Source organism: Xenopus laevis, chromosome 8L (genome assembly GCF_017654675.1).
Source record: "Xenopus laevis strain J_2021 chromosome 8L, Xenopus_laevis_v10.1, whole genome shotgun sequence".
In the NCBI taxonomy this organism is placed as follows: Eukaryota; Metazoa; Chordata; class Amphibia; order Anura; family Pipidae; genus Xenopus; species Xenopus laevis.
This window is the reverse complement of record NC_054385.1, coordinates 108,797,971-108,823,745: the sequence shown is the minus strand read 5'-3', so window position 1 is coordinate 108,823,745 and position 25,775 is coordinate 108,797,971. Positions and strand designations below refer to the sequence as shown.

Sequence of the window (25,775 nt, the reverse complement as noted above, 5' to 3'; positions counted from 1 at the left end):
TTTGGCCCAACACTAAGTGACAGAGATGCGGTAACTTGGCTCTGCACATGTTGGTACAGGTGTGGTATTCCCTTTTTAAAAAAAAAATTGCGGCTGGGTACCTTACACTGCGGTGTCCCAATTGCTACAAATTTGCGGAAGGCCTCAGAGTCCACCAGCTGGTATGGTAAAAGCTGGCGGGCTAAGAGTGCAGACAAGCCAGCTGTCAGACGCCGGGCAAGGGGGTGACAGTCAGACATTGGCTTCTTACGCTCAAACATGGCCTTCACAGAAACTTGGCTGGTGGCAGATGACTGGGAATGGGAACAGGTGGTCAAGGTGGAAGGCGCGGAGTGGAGGGTGGTTCAGACGGGTCAAGGAGAGCAGAGGTAGAGCAGTAAGATGCTGGACCAGAAGGAGTGTGGCTTTTAGTTTGCCTGTTGCCTTTGAGTGTGTTGCTCCCAAAGTGCTTTGTGCTTGCCCGCTCATGTGGCCTTCGCATAGAAGTTGTGTACCTATGTGGCTGTTGGGCTTACCAAGGCTCAGTTTCTGACTGCACTCATTGCAAATTACAATGCTTTTGTCAGAGGCACACACATTAAAAAATCCCACACTGCTGACTTTTTGGAAGTGTGCGATCTGGCCGGTAACAGTAGAAGTTGGCGGCATTGGCGGCAATGGCGGGTGCGTTGGCCGGCTGAACACAGGTGCCGATACATGTTGTTGCCCTACTGATCCCTGCGGGCTGTCCTCCCTGCTTCTTCTAAGTCTTATTCTCCTACTGCCTCTCTGACTCTCCGTCTCTCCATCTGAACTACCCTCCTCTTGCCTCTTCTACTACGGCACCCACAAAACATCAATCTCCTCATCATCATCATTCTCCTCAGATGCATCAATTTCTTCTGACACATCACAGAAGGAAGCAGCAGCGGGGACCTCCTCCTCATCACTCATTATGTCCATCTCTATCGTGTTCTCTGCCAGAATTAAATCTGGTGTAAGGTCCTCATCTCCTTCATCTTCTTCTGGCAATAATGGTTGCGCATTACTCAGTTCAAGAAAACTCATGGGAAAAATAACTCCTCTGACCCCAGTGAAGAAGGGGCACGGTGTGTGGAGGAAGTGTTACGTGGGGTGGCCATAGCAGTGGAGGATGAGGAGGATGTTGTGGTAAAGTTAGAAACGGTAGAGGATGGGGTGTGCTGTGTAAGCCAGTCAACTACCTCTTCAGCATTTTGGGAGTTCAGGGTCATTGGCTTTTTAAAACTGGGCAATTTGCTAGGGCCACAGGATTGCATAGCAGCACGGCCCCTAGCACGGCCTCTGCGTGGCGGCCTGCCTTTGCCTGGCATTATTTTTAAAAAAAACAACCAACAACAACAAAAACTCAGTTGGTTTTTCTGTGGAAACGATAATACACACAGCTAGATGGCGGGTTGAAGAAAACAGTGTGCAAATAATGCCTACAAGGTCAACGTATACACTACTACAGCGGTGGATACGGATTACGTAAAATATATGAATGCTGCTTGAAAAAAAGTAACTCAAGTGGTTTTTCTAGAGACGATAATATTATCAATATTTAGACAAAATGTGAACAAGCTCACACAGCTAGATGGCGGGGTTGAAGAAAACAGTGTGCAAATAATGCCTACAAGGTCAACGTATACACTACTACAGCGGTGGATACGGATTACGTAAAATATATGAATGCTGCTTGAAAAAAAGTAACTCAAGTGGTTTTTCTAGAGACGATAATATTATTCAATATTTAGACAAAATGTGAACAAGCTTCACACAGCTAGATGGCGGGTTGAAGAAAACAGTGTGCAAATAATGCCTACAAGGTCAACGTATACACTACTACAGCGGTGGATACGGATTACGTAAAATATATGAATGCTGCTTGAAAAAAAGTAACTCAAGTGGTTTTTCTAGAGACGATAATATTATCAATATTTAGACAAAATGTGAACAAGCTCACACAGCTAGATGGCGGGTTGAAGAAAACAGTGTGCAAATAATGCCTACAAGGTCAACGTATACACTACTACAGCGGTGGATACGGATTACGTAAAATATATGAATGCTGCTTGAAAAAAAGTAACTCAAGTGGTTTTTCTAGAGACGATAATATTATCGATATTTAGACAAAATGTGAACAAGCTCACACAGCTAGATGGCGGGTTGAAGAAAACATTGTGCAAATAATGCCTACAAGGTCAACGTATACACTACTACAGCGGTGGATACGGATTACGTAAAATATATGAATGCTGCTTGAAAAAAGTCACTCCGGTGTTTTTTCTGGAGACGGTAATATTATGGATATTTAGACAGAATGTGAACAAGGTCACACAGCTAGATGGCGGGTTGAAGAAAACAGTGTGCAAATAATGCCTACAAGGTCAACGTATACACTACTACAGCGGTGGATACGGATTACGTAAAATATATGAATGCTGCTTGAAAAAAGTCACTCCGGTGTTTTTTCTGGAGACGGTAATATTATGGATATTTAGACAGAATGTGAACAAGGTCACACAGCTAGATGGCGGGTTGAAGAAAACAGTGTGCAAATAATGCCTACAGGGCAAATAATGCCTAAAAGGTCAACTTATACACTACTACAGCGGTAGTAAAATAAAAAAAAGTAAAATAAAAAAAAAATGAATATTAAAAAAAAAAAATTAAAGTTGGTGCTGCTGAACTACTAGGAGCAGCAGATTAGCACACCAGTCCCACTCCCCAACACTGCTAGACTAATAGCACTGGGCTCTTATAGTAGTAGTAGTAGTAGTAGTAAAACAACAAAAAAATAAATAAAAGCAGTCCTTACAAGGACTACTGTTATTGCAGCAGTCAGCAGATGAGATCAGAAGCAGGACAGCTGCCCACTGCAGCTACATACAGAGCACTGCAGTAGAAGGTAGATTACTAGCCAGCAAAGCTACCTAAGCTTAAATGTCCCTCAAACCCCTGCAGACTTCTGTCCCTCCAATAACAGAGCAGTATCAAAACGATTACTAGCCAGCAAACTTTCAACTGTCCCTGAAATCACTAACAGGCAGCAGCTCTCTCCCTACACTATCTCTTCAGCACACACAGGCAGAGTGAAAAAACGCTGCAGGGCTTCGGTTTTTATAGGGAAGGGGAGTGGTCCAGGGGAGAGCTTCCTGATTGGCTGCCATGTACCTGCTGGTCTGGGGTGAGAGGGCAAAAAATGGCGATGACAATGGCGAACCCAAAATGGCGAACGTCGCGCGACGTTCGCGAACTTCCGGCGAGCGCGAACACCCGATGTTCGCGCGAACAAGTTCGCCGGCGAACAGTTCGCGACATCTCTACTGAATATCTTTGGTGCAAGGCACTGTACATAGCAGCCCATCATCATACATTGTATGGCATATCACACTTGTTGTGAACAGGGTACTAGGTGAGATTCATCTTCGATCTGAAAATGTTCCAATCTTGTCTATGCTCTATGCCTAGGCAAAACAGTAGCCAACAGAATATGCTGGAAGCAACCAAAACCCTGCTTTTATACGGGTAGTAGTTACTGGGGCAATATGCACATTTTACTAAATCTAGTTCAAATGAACCCCACTGTATAGAACTACCGTATACAGACTTATCTATACACTCACACTCTATACACTCACTAAGTTCCAGGTTAAATTCCATAGATAATGGCATGGCCACAAAACATGAAAGTAGTAAAGTTGTGTGATGTTGCAAACCAGGCGTTTTAGCGAGACCAGTTTCTAGTGTATCAGGTCATTGATCAGTACCATTTGGAACAAAAAAGGTCCAGGGTCTTCTATATCCTCATCATTATACACCGTATCTTGTTCACAATGGGAGTTTGTTATAGTCTCAAGGAAAAGTTTCTTATATAAGAACCACTGAGAAGATATATTCATCCCCTACCCCACGGTTTAAAGTAAGGAGGGCACCCGCAGTGTTTATGGAGCATGAGTCGTTGCCAGATTTAATACAACCGATTCAGGATGCGAATTCATGAGTAGCAAGTGGATACACAAGTCTTTCCTGTAAACATCCACAGAAGAATTAGTGGGAAATGCATTTTTACTTCCCATTTTACCAGTTGGACAAAGGCCACAGGAAAAGCAACAGGAAATAAGCACTATTATTTGTCCCCCTTGACGTGCTCCATTTTTTTCTTGCCTTCATTTATCAAGTGGTAATGCAACAAGTGCATTTAAGACTTTAACTGTTTCTATATACAAACTGCTTGCTTCGGTTATAGAGTAAGTAAACTATTTTTGGTTGAAAGTTACCGCTCAGCCTTTGGGTGAAACTTTTAAAAATGACAGGAAACCGTTATGTTGATGGAAGATATTTTTTTTCATTGTTTGGAAAAAAAAAATAAAATTCAGACTTTTTTGCTAGCACATTAAAAACATGACACAAGAAGAAATAAACATATTTACATTTGTTTTGGTTATAAATATACATTATATACATAACAATGCTATAAAATGTAAAAACTTCAGTGCTTTTGATTTTTTTTTTCCCGTTAAATTATTGAAATGCTAGGTTTCTAAATGACAGCAAGCCACATCCAAAAACATGTATTATTGAATCTTGGGAGTTGTATAGGTGTGCTGGAGTAAATTCCCGCAGGCCACTGATGGGGTGTTTTAGGTTTCCTAAAGATAGCCAAGTGTATGGGGACAGCTCAGTAGTACATAATATATTCCTTTTCACTGTTTAGGTAGTTGATTAACCAATACCCGTTAAGAGATGACTGTAAGTGCTTATCTCCGCTAGTCTGTTAATTATTGTTGCAGTTTACATGATAAAGAATGGAGGATATGTTGTTGACAACTACGATGTTTCTAGCTTTAAAGCAGAGGGACGTTGCCTCTTAGTAGAGTCCTGCAGCAGGTCGGGTAACCGCGGGTTACCCCCAAAAACCTGCGGGTTGCAGGTAGATGTTTCGGGAGCAGGTAGACGCAGGTCATTGGTTCTCCAGGTTTGCGGGTCCTTCTCGATAGCAAGTTTTACTCCTTTTTTCATGATCACGCCTACTTCCAATGAGGTCACTTCCGGTTTACAATGACAGCACTTCCTGTTTTACCCCCCTTTTTTTGGATCACGGCGACTTCTAATGATGTCACTTCCGGTTTACAATGACAGCACTTCCTGTTTCTTGATGGTCAGCGGGTCTCGGATCAGGTTGCGGATAAGGTACTTGTGGGTCGGGTAGCGGGTCCAAGCAGGTAAGTATGCGGGTTGTGGGTCGGGTATAACAAATTGGTTCCGCGCAGGACTCTACCTCTTAGTGCTTTAGGAATTGACATTAGACTGCAAAAATGATTATCGCTATTTACATTTCTGAATACAACTTTGTTCTTAGCGTTCTCAACAAAAAATGAAGAAGCAGTGAGTGTGGGCATAGAGTATTGTTTGGTTATGTCATTACTTAGAGGCCTGATAATGAACATGACAAACCATCTTAGAGCTTTACTCTGAAACCATACATTATAATGCTGTAATAAAACAAGTGGAAACCTCTTTAGAATAAATGGCTTATCCTAGAGTGTTCGGCTTATTGTAGTCCTGTCATATTAATAGATACATGCGCGTTGAATTGTGACATTCAACAGGTATTATAATGGGTAAGAATTAGAGGCTTTCCTGATAAAATTAAGGCTGTGATAAATAGAGAGGAATTACAACACTCATAGTGTTTTCTTTTTTCAATACAAAATATACTTCTAATCACAATAATTAGTGCAAAAGGAATTATTAAAAGAGTCCAGCTTGATTGACATGGTACGCAATGTAAGGCTTTGACTAAAGTTTGCTGGCCAAACAGCATTTTGGGTGATATGCCCAAGAATTTTAATTAAAAACTTTTTTTTTATTTAAGATACAGCAATATCCACTTGTTGCTTTACAGCAGTTCATCCAAAAACCTCTTGCTGGTGTATGTATGGTGAAAACAATTGTCTTAGCTTAATACTGGTCAGGTATTACATGGGAAAGCAGTGAACATTAGCCAACACGATGTAGACTTTTGGACATGCTTTAGGCACTTCAAAACTCAAGAGGACAACATGGAGACCTTGACAGCTTCGATTCTGCATAGCTAAACAATTATGAATCCACAAATTATTGATATATGGCATTGACTGCCAACATCCATTGCTGTCAGCACCTCACATTTGCAATTTTACATTATGACATGGAGTAAAAAACTCAAAGGACACTTTAAGAACTAGCTTAAACAGTAAAACGTCTTTAACATTAACTTATGTCTTGCTTGTGTTTTGTTTTCTTCCAGTTTTTTTACATTCAGTTGATCAGGTTACTAAAAATCCAGAGCTAAAGGTTAAAGTCTTTTTGCATCCTGCAAGTTCACAGTTTTTGACCCTTCAGCTAAGATTATTCGATCTTCTGAAAGCAGCAAGTTGCATGAGAAAATATATTTCTCCTCCAGTCCACCGAAGCCCTTTTCTGTAAACAACGGAGCTACATGGCAGGCCTCTTTCCTTAGTTGTCCTTTTGGAGACACCTTGCACACTGAATATCTGGATATTCAACTCATGTTTTATACCTGCCAAAGCAAAAGTAATACAGATGAGTTAGTACTGTTCAATGTATAGCTTTCATCTGTCTATAAACAATTCTTTCTTGTATTCAGTGATTCCTGAGACAGTTTGCTATTGAAATGCATAAAGCATTTGTCCCTATTGGCATCTAACGCTGCAGCCAGATGGAAGATCTTCATGTGGCATTTAAATGCCAAAATAATGTCTTTAAATATTCTGTGAAGGTTCCCCCCTAAGGCTCTTGGCAGAGAAGCAGAGGTCATTTAACAAGTGAAGATTGCTGCAGGCCCTTATGCTTTTACAAAGCTCACCTGTCACTTGGAAAAGACTGAGCTTGCAAATTTTAATAGGCTGCACAGTAGGCTGGGCTAAGCAGGTTATTAGCAGTAATACATGGCAACACAATAGTCCTACATTATTTTGGAGTCAGGAAGGAATTTTTACCACCCTCTGAGGCAAATTGGAGAGGCTTCAAATTGTTTTTTTTTCCGCCTTCCTCTGGATCAACTAGCAGGTAGGCAGGTTAAAATAGAGTTAAAAGGTTTCAACCTAATTTAATATGTATTATCCCCAGTATGGGGCATCAGTTATCAAATGGGGCATCAGTTATCCCCAGCTACCTGAATGTTGCATTAGCCTGCTTAACTGAAGCCTATTTTACAGTAAAAAACATTTAATTAATTTGTTAAAAACGGGTACAGATAGTGATAAAAATTCCACTAAATGAATAAAAATGCCATACTTTGCCTTTTTCCCCCAGCCTGTTTCAATACTGTATGAGACAATGCTTACTGTAGGTTGAGTAGATGATACTAGTGACAGACAAGTTTAGCTTCATGGAGCTCATCTGTGTAAATGTTATTTTTATGTAGTGTTGCTACTAAAAGTAGCTAAAAGCATAACTGCCATACTTAAAATACCAGTACAACTGCCATTCAATGGCAAGTTGCTGATTGCTGCTCTTTGTGTTAGTGCATTATTAGTATTCATTCATTGAAAGCATTGAGTGCAATCATAAAACCGCCATAGGTTAGTAAAAGCTAGATAAAAGCATAATTCGAAAGGGATAATTAGCCAATAACATTATTCATTTAAGTCAGTTGGTGATGGTTTACTGTTTAGAATTGAATTGAGTGTTTAATTCTCATAAGGCAGAGGTATAAGTATCAGTTTAAGCAAATAAACTCAGTGGTAGGTTGGTTTAAGATGATATGCCCTTACCTCTGTAGCTATCACACATTCGTTCCGTTCTTCAGCTATTACATAAACTGACTGGTACATTGAGTCCCTTGAGGAACATATCGTTGATATTCTACACTCTGGCTTATCACTGCAGATAGAAAAACACAAAGTAAGGAAAATAATCTTGAGAACAGTGGAAATTGTTACATTATCCCTTTAGTCATGAGTAGATTAGCTCACTGCTTCTGCCCATCTCACTGCCTGTCTCTATAGACAACTCAACAGTCCTATAACAATAAAGTAGGATCTATGTCTGAATATACCTCTAATAGTTGCAATATTAATTAGCTAACACGGAAAGCTTCAGTAATGCATTATACATGTTAAAGTAGTTTTGTTTTCCGTGTTTTAAAATACAGCTTTAGAAGGCATAAACACACATTACAATAGTACATATTAATGTTTATGCCCCTGTTCCCTTCACTGTTTCCAGTAAGCAGAAAAGAATTTTCAGTTTGAGTATATGCACAAATGTATATTTCAGTTTTTGCATACACGTCATACACATCTGGTTACATAAATGATTTGGATTGCTCATCAGTATACTATTTATGATGAATTCAATGGCATCTGGACTAGCTACCCAATCACAAGCAAAGCTAAGCATTTTTTTTTTCAGATTAGATTCTCACCTGTGAAAACGAAGAGGAAATTTCTCTTCTTCTAAACATTTCTCACTGTTATGGAATTTATTTCCTTTTCCGATTCCACTACTGACATTGCCTATCGTTCCATGAGTTAGATTACAGTCCAAAGTGTGATTTTTCAGTTTGTAATTCGATTTTTCAATGCCACAGTCCACTTCCAGGTCTTTCTTCTTGTTTATATTCTTAAGCTGCGATGCTGAAATCAAGTTATCTTTTTGGAAATCAGATAAATTGTTCATTGTGTTACTCTCATGCAAGGGCTGTTTACGGAAATGCCTAAAAGTTATTATAACCATGCAGAGCAAGACAAGAACCCCCACAAAGCCAGCACCCATGAACACTGCAACCCATGGAAAATCTACTTTGGATTCTGCTGGATTTTCACAAAGATTCCCCATGAAGCCAGGAGGACAATCACAACTTAAGTTGTCGTCGTAAGGTCCAATATAGCATGTTCCTCCATTTTTGCAACGCAAATTGCATTTGTTGGTTTTCACATTACAGGTTTTCCCTATGTATCCTGGTGGACATTCGCAATAATAATCATTGACAGCATCAGTGCAGATCCCTCCATTGGAACATGGGTTTTTTGCACAGTCATCTATATTAATTGCGCAGGTGGGGCCAGTAAAACCAGGACGGCAGCGACACAACTGTGTTTTTCCAAAATCAAAGCACTGACCTCCTGTAAAACCATAAAAGACATATAGTTACCTTTACTAAAATAGAAAGACATCAGATAGGCAAACACTTCTTTACATCATGGTGGTCCAACTGGTAGTTTGCATTCCAGATTATGGCCCTTATGGGATTTTTATGGTCCCTAGTTTGTCCAAAGATTCTACAGATCTCTTTGTATATTTTCCTTATTTTAAGATAATGCAGCTTTTGAACATGTGTATTGAAAAATAATTGCCCCAATTCATGTAAAAGATGCACAGCACTGCTTTACATACTATAAATATTGCATAGTGCAAATATTCTTGCAAGCCGTGGGGTACTGGAATCAGATTTACTTTACAAACCAATTCAAGAGTTTATTATTATAGAATTATAATATTAAAAATAAATCTGAAAGGGGGGTGTAGGGTTCTGTGTTGCCTTCATTTGTTGCACATACCCTGTAGTTACGCAGTAGTAATGAATAGAGAATATTACATGCGCAAAGAATTAATTCGAAAAAGAGAAGACTGCTGTTAAAAGTTTAAACACTAATTACTGCTACGCACCATTCAGGCAGGGATTTCTTGTGCATTTGTCAACTTTCTTTTCGCAGTTGGAGCCTGTGAAGCCTAGAGGGCAATGGCAGGTATAGCTGGCCCCGATATCTCTCTCTCGGCATGTGCCACCATTAAAGCATGGCGAGTTTCCACAATTCAGAACGCTTTTCTCACAGTGGCTTCCATCATACCCTTGAGGACATTCACACCTATAACCATTTTCCAAATCCTAAAAAAAAAAACATGTAAATTAACATAAACAAGTTGCCTGTATCAAACGCTGCCTGAATGAACTGGTTCTTTTTGTCTCTTACTGTGCAGCTTGCCCTGTATTTTTTTTTTTTAATCAATAAAATATCACTTACCCTACAGCTGCCACCATTCCTGCATGGGTTGCTGTCACATTCTCTTATTTTGTCTTCACAGTTGACACCACTAAAACCTGGTAGGCAAGAACAGGTGTAGCTTCCCTGTCCTGTGTTCGTGCAGGTTGCTCCATTTTTGCAGGGTTTATGATGAGTACAGTAATTTAAATCTGTAAGAATGGTAAAAGTTATATTATAACGAGGTTGACCTTGGTGAATTTCAGAAGGGTCAATAGTCATTAGGTCACATTCATTCAGTTCTGTAAGGGTATATTTTATGTAAATTGAATTGAAGGTACAATTGAAGTAAATCAAATCATTCCTGAGCCTCATCAGCTTCAAGAATAATTTGTGCTCTTCAATTGAATATGTACCAGATGTCATCTATAATATTTTTAGTCTGCAATAGTCTGTTATTTATAGTTTTTTATTATTCTTTTAATCGTATTAAAGGTTTCCTCTAAAAAAAATAATAGCTATGTAACAAAAGCAAGAAACCTAATATCTTCAGGACAGCTATATAACAACATACAATTAGACATATTAAAGGGAACACAAACCATCCATTACAGAGTTTCTCCACCTAAATGTTACTGGGCTACCTCCCTTAGCATACGCCAACATATTATCAAAGCATGCTGGGAGCTGTAGTCTAGTAACATCAAGAATAGACTAATAAATGAACACTTCTTAATAAAACATTTCCTCATTCAACAAGATTCAAGAAGATCTTTCAATGAGAATCGTGCATGCGCTGTGTTCAACTATTCTTCCTTGTTATTTGTTCATGTGATTGTGTTGGAGGCATTACAAATACTTTTTCAAGCTCTGAACATGAAAACAACATGTACTACTAATAGGGATGATACCAACTGTAGAATCATTTTGGATATGTAAATAAGGTTGTAATGCCCAATATAAATAGCCATGGAAAGTATAACAGCTTAAAAACAGTTAAAGAGATTGTAACTGCAGAATATGTGACGAAACCCAGATATATACATAATAATGTCTATACTATATATATGAACTATAATGGAGGAATATTATGTATATATCTGGGTTCCGTCACATATTCTCCAGTTACAATCTCTTTAAAATAACAGAATGCTTTGGGAATAATATGATACTGACCTTGGTCACAAAAAAGACCACCCCAGCCTTCATCACAAATACACTGCCACTGAACCTGGCATGTCCCATGTCGACAGCCACTATGGGGTATGCACTCATTGCAGAAGCGACCTTGCCATCCTGGGCGACAACTGCAAAACATAAAATAAGCAAATACTGAGTTATTTTGTGACACACAAAGCTTTTCTGCCTACTGGATAAAATATTCGGGAAACTCTGTTCTAAGGTAAACATTTATAAAGTGCCTGCAAGCCGGGCAGCTGCTGAATGTGCTGCATTAGTGAGCAGACAAAAGGCAACACATAAGTATAAAAGCAGGCATTTCCTGTGGTTTGTCTCAGGCACAAATATTCCCAAGTACTCCATTCCTCGTATTGCCTTATTACACCAACGTACAGTGAACCCCAATAATGCAAGTGACAGGAAAGTGACAGGAAACTCTGTAAAATGTTCTCAGTATTATTAAAAAATACGCATTGTGACATTGTTAGTCACTTTCCTGCAATGCGAATGACTATTTGTCAAGAGTTAGAAATGGCTGACGAACAGCCAACAATAGGTTATACTGATCCTGTAGGGAAGACTCACAATAGCCCTTGCAGAAATCAATCCAAAAGGGTTTCCCCTCTTCGACTGATGAATGCTGGGCTATTGTAAACCTATCGCAGGGTATCGCTCTTTCTGTCATAGGAACCAACAGCTACACATCCCATAACTTAAATAGTGTTTCTGTAGGAAACTTGCAACCTTGACTTTGTTGAATGGATGTTTTAATTGTGATATAAAAACCTCTACTTACGTGCATTCTCCGGGTTTGTTACAATAGCCGTTCTGCTCACTGCACCCATCCAGGCAAATGGCTGTAAAAAAACAAAGAAAACAAAGTGAAACTAAGCTCTCATGTAAATATTGCAACTACAATCAAGCCATCTGCGTTGTTCTATATACACAACAAACACAAGCAGGACAGGACTAACTGCAGCCAGACTGATACTACAAGAGGAGGAATGCTTGAAAAACAAAGCCATTGTCAAAACATTTATTGCCGGCAAAGGTGCAGAGTCTCAGGTTCAAAATGAGCTAGAACACAGCCAAAGAGTGAGCAGTCCATACTGCAATATAAGCAAGTGACCTTGGGATCTGACTGTATGTATATGCCAGACACAGAATAACAATAACAGAGATGTCTACCCTGCAGTGCTTCACAGAAGTAACAAAGAATTCAGCAACAAATGCTACACCTTTGCTACATGTTTTGGGTTTCTGTACAAGACCAAGGTTTTCAAAGCCCCTTAGTATTAAAGATCTATGTCCCTGGAGACCCCCCTACATAGCTCCCCATGTTCATTTCTGCTGATTCAGCTAATAATATCAGCCCTGGCAGCCCGATTTTCTGCTTGATGATTTCAGCTGACCCCTAAGCTTAGCTGCTCAACAGCAGCCCAGAGCACACTGAGCATGTGCAGTGTCACTGACACTCAAAATATGGCCTCACAAGATCCAAGATGGCAAGCTCCTGTGAATCATTACTGTTATAGGGCTGCTGAATCTATGTACAGGTAGAGTAAGTTCAATATATAAAATTCGGCATTTCTAGACATATTCGTGTTTTAGTTTGCCATTAACAGTTGTTGCATGGTTGCTTGTAATGGTTCTCGAACAGCCGGCCCCAGGGAGAAGTATGGAACTATTTTAAAGGAATCTTGCACACTGCAAAATGGTCAACCTTGCTCTAGACAGAACCAGATTTATTAATTACTAAACCTCAAATTTTTATGGTTGGGCTTTTCGGGGCAAAATGTAGAATTTTTTGTGGAAAAAAAACCCTCACATTTTCGAGATTATTATACCCTGATGCTGCAAAAAGCGTGAATGCAAAAATCTGCCATCTCCGACCTGTCAAGGTCCTGTATAAGTCAATGGGAGATGTCCCTAACCCAATTTGAAGATATCTTGGTTTGCTCTGGGTTTAGCCTAATAATCCAAAAAAATTCAGGGTTTTCAGGCAAAAACCGAAAAGGAGAAAAGTACGAAAAAATTGTACGATTCAGGTTTTCACTCAATTTAATCGAGTCTTTCCGTGATTATTTTAATGATAAATAAGGTCATGTCGCGGATGGGAGTTTGGTCGAGTTTTCTTTATTAAGCCAAACAGATAAATTTGGAGTTTAGTAAATAACCCCGTATGTGTTCTGGAAAAAACTTTCACTCATTGGTATTACCTATTGTTTAATTTATTTGTACAGCTAATTTTTGTTTTATGACGAGTTCACATTTACATGTCAGTAAGCATTAACACACAGGAATTGCTCATGTTACCCCACCGCATTTAGTAAAGTATGCACAAGTTCATATAGAAAAGTCTGGCAGTGTTGCAGGCTCCAACAGCGTAAATATAAACTATTCCCTAAATATAAATAAGAATAGGGATTAACACCTTTTAACAAAATCAAGGGAATACCTTGTGCTAAAACACCTTCTCTGATTAATTTGGCATTCTTGATTGACATGACTAGCCCTGCCTCCCATACTAGTGTGTATAATACTGTTCTATTAATGCCTCTGTTGGGGCGAGAAGCGTGGAGATTGCCATTCCAAAGTAAAATTGCATACATACATAGGAATGCTCTCTGCATGCAACAATTGATTCTCCAATAACTGTATAATGGAAACAACTAGCAGAAAGGTAAGCATGACAGTGTGTACTTAGCTGGTATAATGTGTGATTTTATAAGGCAAATCATACAAATCACGCATACAGACCATTCACACAATAGCTCCTTTCGCAAAACATGTTATGGCTAGTGGCAATCTATAAACATCACTGTATTCGTCATTGTTATGTATGGCAACCCCCGCCCCTCAATAACTGAGCTGATTTCAAGGCTCACTTTTAATATATGTGCCTTAAGATCACATAATTAAGGAGCTCCGAGCCAAAACATGTAGACTAAGAAAATAAAATTAATATTATATGCTGCTGTATATGTATTAGACTTGTGTTTTTCTTCCTTCTCTTTACCAATGTCTCACATTCCTATCATAGCTAACACCCAGCTTTCCCCAGTGAAGCATCACTACCAAGAATTAGGTCTGCAGGTGTCAGAAAACATTATTTTACACGCGTTTACACTGAAAAAATGTAGGGATAAATGTAAAGTATTGTTTGAAGGGGACATTTAGCTGCCAAAACAACTCAGAATTCTAAGAACTTTTGAATTGACATGATTGTTTTTCCATGATATTAGCAGTTATAAATTTTAAAGGTTTACATTATGTTGTTTTGGTGGGTATATGTCCACTTTAAGTTTAGAAACACAAGAATCTTTTGGACGTTGATTAAGGAGAAAAGGGCAATAATCTCAGTGCAGAAGACAAGCAAACTGGCACAGGGTATATGAAGAAACACAGGAAGCAAGTTTTTGAACTGTACATCCCACAAAAAAAACTATTAGGGTGATTGTGAATGTTTTGTTGCTCCAAGGTAAAGACTGGAATTTGAGGCAATTTCTGTTCACAAACCAGGACTGGCAACCTGCAGGTTTTAACAAATGCCAGAGGGGCTGCATTAAGATGACATAAACAGTGTCTAGTCATTGGGCCTGTGAGGGGCTGTTTCTGTCCAGTGTCGGACTGGGATGCCAGGGGCCCACCAGAAAATCTTAGGCTGAGGGCCCACTTTCCAAACTATTATACCTCCTCCCTTCACTCAACCTCTTTATTTTCCTAGTCTTGTTTTTCTCCATACCATTCTTCCATTATTAAGCCTCTAAATTCCCATAAAAAATAGGGAATGACCATGAAATAGGCCAAATGGTTAAAAGCAAGAGGCCCACTGACACCCACCGGGAGTCCCGACACTGTTTGTGTCTGTGTACTTGAAATGCCTATTTTGAATCTCAGCTAGAACCTGCTCTGCAGGTGCTCAAGTGCTTGTTTAAAACCTTCTAGACCCTTTACTCAGAAGGTATTAATATTTCACCAGTGCCATTTTAGTACCACAGTACCCTAAAGCAAAACAGTCATTGTTAGCATTGGGTTTTGCTTTAGGGCCATTCTGTGGTACTAAAATGGCACTGGTGAAATATTAATACCTTCTGAGTAAATCCTATTTATTAATCTTTTTCCCCTTTTAATAACATTGGGATTAGTCATAATTTTTACCGGCCAGGCCGTTAAAATAGCGGCCAGGTGGCAACCCTAACAATGAAAGACAAAACTGCAGTCAGGCTCTATGTCATCAAGGTCTCTTTGTAGGCCAAATCCTCTCCTATACAGGTGAGTAGCAGATGCTTTACAGAGCCGGCTGTGGTGCCATTAAGGTAAAGTTCTCTTTCATCATTTTTATTTCATTGTACACAACAAAATAATGCTTTTTTTTCTTTTGGTCCTCACACCTCGTGGAAACTTTGTAGGCGGCTTCTCTGAGGAATAACATTACTCCCCAGTCAGGACGAGGTATATCGTTTTTTATACTTTAAACTAGAGGAGCTAGCGAAACAGAACAGCTGAGGGGAAAATAAAAAGAGGTCTTAACATGTGGTGGGCCCTTTTTTTTTTTTCCAAGACTGTATAAATCAGGGATGTCCAAATACCTACAGCGAGTTTGCCTACAACTCCCAGAATGCACCCAACTTGTAATTAAACAGGATTGACAACACGTAACTGCAAAATTCTAACAAATATTTAATAACATATTTCCACATCCAAATTTCTTCCTCCTCAGGTGCCCCTCTAATGTTTAGGACGGACCCAGGGCCTTTTCTGCCCTGCCATGGGTTTTTTTGTCATTTTCTTTCTGTGAGGAAAGTGGATCACACAGTCCCTCCCTCAAGCTCATCACTGGGAAAACGAAGTCCAAACAAGCAGCCAGTTAATTTGCCGCTGTTTTTTTGTGCCTGGGTGACATTGATTTTGTGCACTTACAAGAGCCTCGTTTAATGCCTGGTTGACTCTGAACAAGGCATTTTCATCTACACATACGTCCCCCTCCTCCTCTTATATTCTCCCCTCCGTTTCAATGAGATAACAGCTGCTACTGAAACCCTCCCCTCCTTCCTACAGCTTTTCTCTGAGCTCCATCCCCTCGGGCCATAAATCCAAGTATAACAATAACAACGCGTGGCGCGCAACAATTTCCCCGCCATCGGCAGCGTGAGTATGGCGCGTGCCATGTGACCAGTTTGACTCTATCTGGTCAGAGCAACCCCAATCGCTGCACTATTAGCGCCAAACTACACGATGGGTCAAGTACACTAGGCCCCGCCCACCTCAATTACTGAGGCGTATGATTCGCTATAATAATGGCTCCTCCCTGCCGGATATTTGTTTGACATTTTGGCGCTTGATGGACTACACCAATTTGCCTTACGTTTTACCTCACCTTGTTGCACTTTTCTCTTTACACTCACTAATACAACTGTTGTCTGTCATGAACTCCAACAAAATGGTTCACACAGTGAAATAAACAGAGATGGCAACTCTACTAATAGTCATGGATCCGTTTTTGTTCTCTCTAACAGTATTGTGCAGGGTTGCCACCTGGCCTGTATTTTACGGTCCTGGCATGTAAAAATGGTTGATCCCAATGTTATTAATAGGGAAAAAAGATAAATATATTGGCCTGTATAAAGGCCGGTATTTTTTTCCAGAAAAGGTGGCAACCCTAGTTGCCAGGTCGGCGGTTTTCCAGCCTAATTGGGCTGCTAATTTAAAGCCCAGGCAGGTTTTGAAAGTACAAACTAGCCAAGTTATAGATTTGGGAAACTTTTTGGGCCTTTGTCTGTACTTTGGAAGCCAAAGTTTTTTCTTTTTTGCCCTAATATGCCAAGCCTGCGTCTCCCAATGCATGTTGGGTAATTTAGTTTTTGTTTTACAAATTTGCCGACTGCTAAGTTTAACGTAAGACTACAGTACCCAGCATGCAATGCAATGGGATTGACTTGTGTAGAAGTTAGGAGTTACCAGATTTTGGGCTCTGTGCCTCAGTTTCCTGTCCCTCGCATTTTTCGGTGACTTACCTCAATTTCAGACAATTTTGGGGCAAAAATTTGCTGGCCACCAAAATGTCTAGAGGTTCACCTGTTTTACCAATATTTATTGACATCGTATATGTATTAGGGCCTTATAGGGCCCCTGTACCTCCTGGGCTCCCCTCTGTAGTTACGCCTCTGGTGATGGGTGGATCTGTTCCATTTTGCTTCATGGAACAATATGGTAAATATTCCTTTTTAGACTTTTTTTTCACTAAACTTATTGTGCTATTTTTGGGCTACTTTTGAAATGCCTCTTGGTTAGTTTCGGGCTCGTTTTGTAGCTGACTTTGGCTGGTTTTTGAAAATTAGACCTGGCACTAGGGTTGCCACCTTTTCAGGACATTTTTATCGGCCGTGGTGGGAGAGGGCACAAAAGAGGAGGATGCAAAAGGGGGCGGAGCCGTGGGGGGTCATGACGCAAAGAGCGGCAGAGCCACATCGCGCGATGGCCAGAAGGCGAAGAAAAGGTATGTTTGGAGTGGAGGGCCAAGGGCTTTTGGTAAGGGTTTTACAAATTTACCGGCTACTACATTGCCGGTAAATTTGTAATACCGGCCTTGGCAGGTGGAAATACCGGCTGGATGGCAACCCTAGCTACAACTCTAGTGACTGACCACAGCTACTGTGACTTGGCCAAATGTTAGAATAGCTACCAGTTTACATTTGGTTTGGGGAGATTATGTGAACCCATGGGATATAGATTATGCTTGAATCCATTGAATTTTAAACAATAGTTTCTAGGAATCTGTTGAGTGAATTTTTGTCTTTGACTGGGTAAAATGTGCATGTCTACCTGTGGATAAGCTTCTCTACAATGCAGTTGCAATTCAACTCTCAGGGCAAATATTCTAATACCAATCCTTGGCATATCTGGCACAAATCCTTTTTGAAACCATTTGCTGTATGCAGTAAGCTGTGCTTTTACTCAGATGACAACAAAACATGCAATATATGGCCGACAGACCCTTTAAAGCCAACAATCAAGTTTAATGCCAATTAGTCATTAAATAGGAGCCTATGTCTGCCATTCCACTGCAAAGAGTAACAAGAAACGACCTACAAATTAAATACAGGCATTGGGATATTATCTAGAAAATTCTAGGTCCCAAACTATATGGATAGTAGATACCATATTTTTTACAGGGTTTTGCAGTATAAAATTTTAGTAGGGAACCCAAATTAAGACTTTGTAAACTGGGTCATCATCACCTATTAGTCAGTTTTTATATGTATTCTGCATTTTATATATATATATATATATATATATATATATATATATATATATATATATATACCCCTGATGATAATAATGAGACCATTTATTGACCTCATTTTGGGGGAAGAACATTTACTGCATCCACCCACCCACCTGGACTCCATTTTGGGACCTGTAGGTTAAACCCCCTACTTTATTAACAGGAATAAGAACACTCACAGAAATGCATTGAACCTTTTGGTTTAGAAAACCAGCCTTTTTCAAAATGGCAGTACATACAGGCAGATCTGTCTCCATCTCCAAAATATGCCACAGACACAGAATCAGATTGTAATCTTAATGCACATTGTCCTAGCATTGTTCGGTCTGCTAAATGGCTGTGCTTGTATACCAACTCGGAATGAAATACATAATGTATTTCCATTGAATTCAGAACAATGGCCACCTAATTCCCCATCACTTAAATTAGCACCTCAGATCTGTTCTTAAAGGCATATGCACTAGCAGGAGTTCATGTGGAAGCTGATAAAAACAGCTTGCATATGTACAATATTTTAAGCCAGCACTAGATTACATCTACTCGTTTGTTACATTAATTAAGATGCTACCTTTTTTTTTCCAGGGAAAATAAAGAAAGCCTTGGTTAGAATGTGTGATCACACAAACTATTCCGTGCTATGCATGCAACACATAACCCTTTCAATTTTTTTTTTTTGTTAATGAACAGATGAATGAGCCCAGATTGAGGCTGTATCATGGGACTAATGACAGTGTCACAAGTTGGCAGGTGTTCCAGAGCATGAAGGATGCTAAATTGTGTGTTTAATTGGGGATGGATAAATAACGGGTGAGGAATTTTTCCTTTTTCCAGTGCCAGGGCATAATTTGGTATTTGTATTTGCTCCGAGCTCAGGTAGAGTGAAGGCAAATTTAATACGCCCAATCTTATTACAATTTATATTCCTCCGGCCTCCGCCATTAAAAATTGAGTTTTTCTTTACAAAGGGACTTTAAACCAAACCCTGTTACCATTTTTCTTAAATCAACTCTTAATTATATATTGTAAATGGTCTTTCTGAGAGACAATCATGCAACGATTGTTTCTGTAACACAGTGGGAAACAAAGAGGAATTAAATCTTACGTTCTGCACAGTATTCTCCTTTCCATCCTTTCAGGCAGGACACTCTCCCATCAGTTTCACATTTATAGTGCCCAAATCGATCGTCACGGGGCTTGCATAGTCTTGAACAGCTTTCTCCGTAGTAATGTTCACTGCACACTACTCTGTAGGAAAATTTTAGCTGGATCTGTGGGCTTTCTGACTGAACGTCTCTTGACCATTCTTCCCCCACATTAAGAGGTTTTTGGATGATAAACTGACTGATCTTCATTTCTTGCTCATTGGGATCTAAGAAAATAGCATATAAGTACTTTTAATACAAACATAGCCTATCTGTCATGACAAAGCAGATTATTCCCCTTACATTTCAGGCAAGGAACTATGGGCACTGGCAGCAAAACACACACGTGTTGCATAATTGTTAAAAAAAAAAAGTGCTCCCAATGCGATTTAAGGAAGTTTGTCGGTATTAGTCTATTTTGGAATTTTTCCAAATATATCAGCTACCAAAGATTTTGCAATTGCAGATATTTTACCAGTTCCAAGAGAATGACCGCAAGACATATCATTGTTATTCTATAAATAAGTGAACTGGAAACCAAATTTCCCATTACAGGAACAAAACTGATGTCAGCTTTTTTTTAATTTTTTTAATTATTTTATGGATGTATAGAACATATATAATTTTGGCCCTAAAATACCGGATTTAAGAAGAAAAAAACTTTAAATAATAAAATGTAGCTATATTTTGATTTATTATAGTTATAAAGTGCACACTAAATTTTTACTCTATTAAATTATTAAATAAGATGAAGAAAATGAAGCTACCAGAAAAAAACTAAAAAGGTATAATTAAAACATTAAAGATTTTCAAAAATAATTTGAGCCTATAGGCTTAGGGTGTCCAGCATATTCCCAACGTGAGAACTGTTTTGTTGAAATAGTCTCTTCCTTTATGTCAGCAAAACATCCAAAAGCCATTATTTCTTTTCCAAAGGGCGGAATTTGAAAAAGGTGTAAAATACAGGAAAAGGCAGTCAGGATGATTTGGCAGACTTCTGGTTTTCTCACCAAAGAGCGGATTTCTTTCCCACGCCAAAAATAAACTGGAGGAAACGCAATTGTGTTGCAGATTAGGTATGGAGGGACATGAAAAAAAAGTATGTGTATATCAAAGCAGAAACTGATTTCTATCTTAAAGCAGGGGCTTTTGTTTGTAAGTTAAAGGAATAGACATCACTTTATAAACATTTTAAATAAGGTCATAAATTGTATTTGAGATTGCCTAGCACAATGTTATCTGTGGGATTGTAGCGCCCCCTTGTGCCGGTAATGTTTAAATATTTACCTGTAGGTACATGAAAGGCTTCAACGATCAGTGAAAAAGTTTTCTGAAATAAAAAGCATAAAAATACTTAACACATTACTCGCCTACGTCTGTAATGTTATGATAGCATTACTACTGATCTTACATGAAAACTAGATGGCAAACGTGCCTTATATTTCCAGCGTGAGTAGCTCTCTGTCTGTGCAGTTTAATTAATCTAATTGCATATAGCATTACTGGCTGGATCTAAATTAAAGTGAGCTTCTTTGGGTTTATTTTCAGTGTGAGAGGTGGGGGTAGAGATCATTCCAATTCAGTATTTACTGGATATAATGGCTTTGAACCCATCTGAATCTGTTGACATCTGTTACTCTCGTGCGCATTCTAGGATGGTTTGGTTTACTCTATGCTGCATAAATATTTTGTGCTACTTATTAATTCATGGGACTTCCTTGACTAGGCAAAAACATAACAGACAAATTAACCCTGTAACCCCCCTAGGGTTCACTGCTTTACACTACCTACACAGTCTATTAGTTTATAGTTATAGACGAATTGAGGATCTTGGGGGGAAAGTACAACAGAGGATGTTTTTAGGCAATCAACCTAGATCTGGGAAATACTATTTCCCAAGATCTGTGGTTACAGTACATAACAATGTCATGTAGCTAGCTTGTTTTGTTTTCTCTCACTTTAATGGTCTCTTTCTTCAGGGTTGTCCTTTATAAGTATAAAATCCAGAGAAAATGCCTATGTCGGGCACTATTATTTATCTATAAAGAAGGGCTACCCAGCTTGTAGCCCACCAGCTGTTATTGTTGGTGTACATTGGAATCTTTTATTTTACAGCAGCTGAAAGGTTCAGGTTAGATAGCCCTGCTATAAGATAATATTCCTACCATCTTTTCTTAGCATATTCTCTATTCCCCAGATGCTGCCCCTTCCCTGAATAGATATATCTGTTGGGTGCAATGGAGTTTGTTTACTTTCTCTGTGAGATACCACAAAGCGTGAAACATGGAGTCCTTATTCATGCTTTCATCCTCTTAAAGAGAGTCCTGCCTCTCCTAGAGGTGATGGGTACACTGTTTTGTTTGTGGAGGCAAAAAAAGCAGTCCTTAATTTACTCGTATAAATAAAGCCATTACCTATACGAGTAATCCCCTAAACCCTCATTATTATTCTGTGGCCACATCTATTTATCTATATATTAATAATTAAAATGGAATGGGAGCTCACCGGCCATGTGAAGTTAAAGGGCAACCTGATGGGGTTGGTGAAGCCTTCCATCCCTTTGATGCTGAAGGTGTTGGATCCAAGGACTGGAGTGATGACGCTGCCAAAGGTACAGGATCCGGGGGAGACCACCGTCTGGTAATGTTTCAAGCAAATCTTGAAGAAGGTCCTGCAGTTGGGTAAACAGGACTTTCCATTCACCAACATCCCATTGGTATTGATAAACTCATGAAGCTCCAGCTGGAAGACCCCGGAGCTAGATACCTTGAAGAAAAATACACAAGACCCCCTAAATAAGATCTCCCTGGAAAACTGGGTCTCCCATAACTCAACCAATGACCTACAGACCACCAGGGACCCAGAGAATATAGCTTTGAATGGCCATTTACCTGCTTCACAAGTATTAAGAGAAACGTCAAGCCAAAGATGCGAATAGGATCCACCTTCATCTCCTTGCCTTCTTTCCAAAAGTCCGCAAGAAATCAGTATTATTCCCAAATTGATGCACCGTTCAGATAAAAAGAGCAATAATGAAAAAAAAAATGCAAAAAAAAAAAAATCTACCAGAATTTACAATTAATCACACATAAAAGGGTCTGATCTTCTTTTAAATAAAACCCCCAGTCTGGAGCACCAAAAATGATAATGAGGTGTAATCCAGTTGATTAAGCATGCCCTTGAATGGATAAATCCAGCATCCGACCGTGTGTACGTGTGGATTCAGTTGCAGAGGAATTGATAGCCAACAATAAGGTTAGCTCCTGAACAGAGCGGATCTCTTTGAAAGTGTAGTGTTTTGTTGGTTGTTAAGATACTCCTTCCCTTCTGTGCTGCAATCAGCAAATGCACAGCTCGCTCTGCTTCCAGCTACTTATATACTTGCCTGTCTGTACTGAAAGCTCATTATGCGCCTGTCATTTACCCACAGCACCGCCCCTTTCAAAACTCATACACAGAATTAATGGTGCCCTTCTGCTGCAGCACTGACCACCAGCGAGCCTATCTGATTATGACAAAGCCAAGCATCTGTTCCTAGATTTACAGCAATATTATGGAAATATTTCATAAAACCCCACTTTTTAAGAAGAGGAGGGGAAGCTGGGTCATTATAGTGTTGTAAACAGCCTTTTCATATTACACATCACTTTGTGTGTGTGCAGCAGTTTTGCATGATCTTATTACGAAGAGACAGTAAACGTTTCACGGAGCTGTTGCAGAACTACAACAGGGGATTCTGGGAGTTGTAGTTCTACAACCCATGGCGTGCCCTGTCCATTATATCTACAGAGGGAGGTAGATCAACAGAATAGACCGTAAACATTCTAAGGTCTTTTAATATAAACAGTTTACAAGGGCTGGGAAATGGGGGCTCTATTGAAGATGGTGGCAATTGTTAAAGAAATGGGGAAGATGAAACCACACTGGACTTTGACTCAGTAAATGGAAGTGGGCAGGTTGAGGCAGGAGTGTGCCAGGGAACCTTCAGTCTGATTGCAACATGCGTTCATTGTTGGGTCGCGTGCCTCTCATTAAATCCAGGCGCATTGAGGGCCTTTCATGTGCTTGTTAAAAGGGGGGAGAGGGGGAGGTAGTTGGAGGCAGATAAAGCTTCAGCTGTATGATAATGAGCCCTTACTCGCTTTCTACTATCTCTCGGACAGCCCATAAAGCACTAAACCTATTGATTCACCTGCGCTAAACAACAAGCTCCTCTAACAGAAATGGAAAGGAAATTTCAACAGTAGTTTCTCTGGGTTTTGAGCTCTCAGCTCCCCCAGACTAGAGGCCACGACTTTATGAATAAATGTATGATACTCCTGTCACCCCATGTACAATATAATCTAACTAGACCACATATTTGTTATTGACGGCACCAGTCAGTGGTTTCTTTTCTTAAAATGCCTTTATTAGGACATGGGCTCTGACCCCAAACATTTGGCAAAATGTTTTGGGTCAGAGCCCATGTCCTAATAAAGGACATTTGGGGTTTGATTGAACGGATTGCAGGTGGAAACCGTTGGACGTGCATCAGGTTAAATTAATTTGGAGGTGAAGGGTGCTGACTGTGAAACTTGTGACAATGCAATCCAACTATCAGACCACTGATCATCCCCCGTACACTACTATGGCCCCTTCAAATGGAGCTCGTTATGGCTTGTAGACCCCAGACCAGCAACCATTGCTATATGCAATCTGTATTGCTATTACTAATGGCCCCTGCTATGTGCAGCCATATGCCTTTCAGAACTTAAGTTGGCCATAGATGCAAAGATCCGATTGTTCGAATCCTCGAATGATCGGACTTCCCCATCTCCCGACCTGCCACTAACTATTCAGATCAAATAAAGTAGAAAAGAACAGATCAGTCAATATTCTTCCCCTGACAGCAATCGTACCAAAGTTATGTCCGACCAAAGCTAGTGACAGTCTCCCACTGAAAATCGTGGATCTGTGGACCCTGCTTTGTGCAGCCAGACCTCAGATCAGTGTCCCTTTGCTATAGGCACATAGAAATGGCCAATACAAGTGACTGAGGCTCAGCATTGGTAACCCTTCCAATAACCTGAAACTAAAAGAGCGCACGCTGGTTTGGGGGGGATTCTGGGGAGAAAGAATATGGTGTAAAAAAAGCACAAAAGCTTTCTCAACCTTCATCTATAGAAAATAAAATATATATGGTAATGGGGTGTAGTCACTATATAACACTGCATGGCATTTCAATGAATTTACTTGTACATATAAAATGTAATAAACCTAAATCCCCGGCATGTGTTTAGTAATTTGCTCCAATTCGTTTTCATATTGGTGCATTCTGTGTGATCATATTGGCAATTATACGCCTCATTTACCACAGGCAGGTTTCGTCAATAACTGCTACCGACTTGATCCGAGTGAGAAGAGTGCTAATCTCGTTATTGATGCTCTGGACATTAGTGTGCTCGAAGGGACAACATCTCCACTCTGAACATTTTTTAGACACAACTTAGCATACGCCCCCCTTTTAAACTGGAATTTGGGGGGAAAAACACCACTTTGTGAGGAGGAAAAAAAATGGCAATATGCATCACAAAATTGCACTTTGCAGTAGTATGCGTTGCATTTGTAAATGAGGCTTTGCATCGGGATTGTGAAGATCCTGCAATCAGGATTCAATCTGACATCATTTCCTTCCTCGGGGTGTTGTTATCAGCCGAAATGTGCATTCAGTTGCGTCACATGTTAATCAAGGACTTAGTATGAAGTCATAACAGGATTCATCTTGACAGCACTCAGTATCACATATTCACTAACGCATCACACACGTAAATTTACATGAGGCCTTACATCGGTCAGGACTGCCCTTAGGAGGCAACAATTCAGGTTTTCTGGGGGACAGGGCTAAAACTGTGGCATGGGGGCTAAAACTGTTGCAACTATAATGCTGCTGGTAAATAATGCATGATGGTGTTGGAAAAGGACTACAGGTTTTTGTTTTAAAGGCATGATTTAAAAAAGGGGCTACAGTGGTCGGTGTAAGTAGTATATCAAGATGATAATGGTAACCCTACACTCATTTTTAGCTTATAGCTGTCAGTCGAGGTTGTTATAATGGTGTCCGGGCTATTTTAATTTGAATCTCTCCGCTAGACTTTCCTCCCTCTTGTTTATCCCTCTGGTTATGACAGTTTTTCA

General features: G+C 39.8%; 1 protein-coding gene across 1 annotated transcript; it reads right to left on the bottom strand.

The window, feature by feature from the left end:
• Positions 1–5,894: 5,894 nt before the first annotated feature.
• Positions 5,895–22,959, bottom strand: dll4.L (delta-like 4 L homeolog). Its single transcript, XM_018231251.2, has 11 exons — positions 22,493–22,959; positions 22,107–22,367; positions 20,889–20,931; positions 19,562–19,828; positions 11,968–12,028; positions 11,169–11,299; positions 10,035–10,204; positions 9,679–9,898; positions 8,435–9,134; positions 7,782–7,890; positions 5,895–6,565 (listed from the first exon to the last, which is right to left on the bottom strand). The coding sequence occupies exons 1-11, from the start codon at positions 22,550–22,552 to the stop codon at positions 6,560–6,562; spliced, it is 2,028 nt and encodes a 675-aa protein (XP_018086740.1). The 5' UTR covers positions 22,553–22,959; the 3' UTR covers positions 5,895–6,559.
• Positions 22,960–25,775: the final 2,816 nt, after the last annotated feature.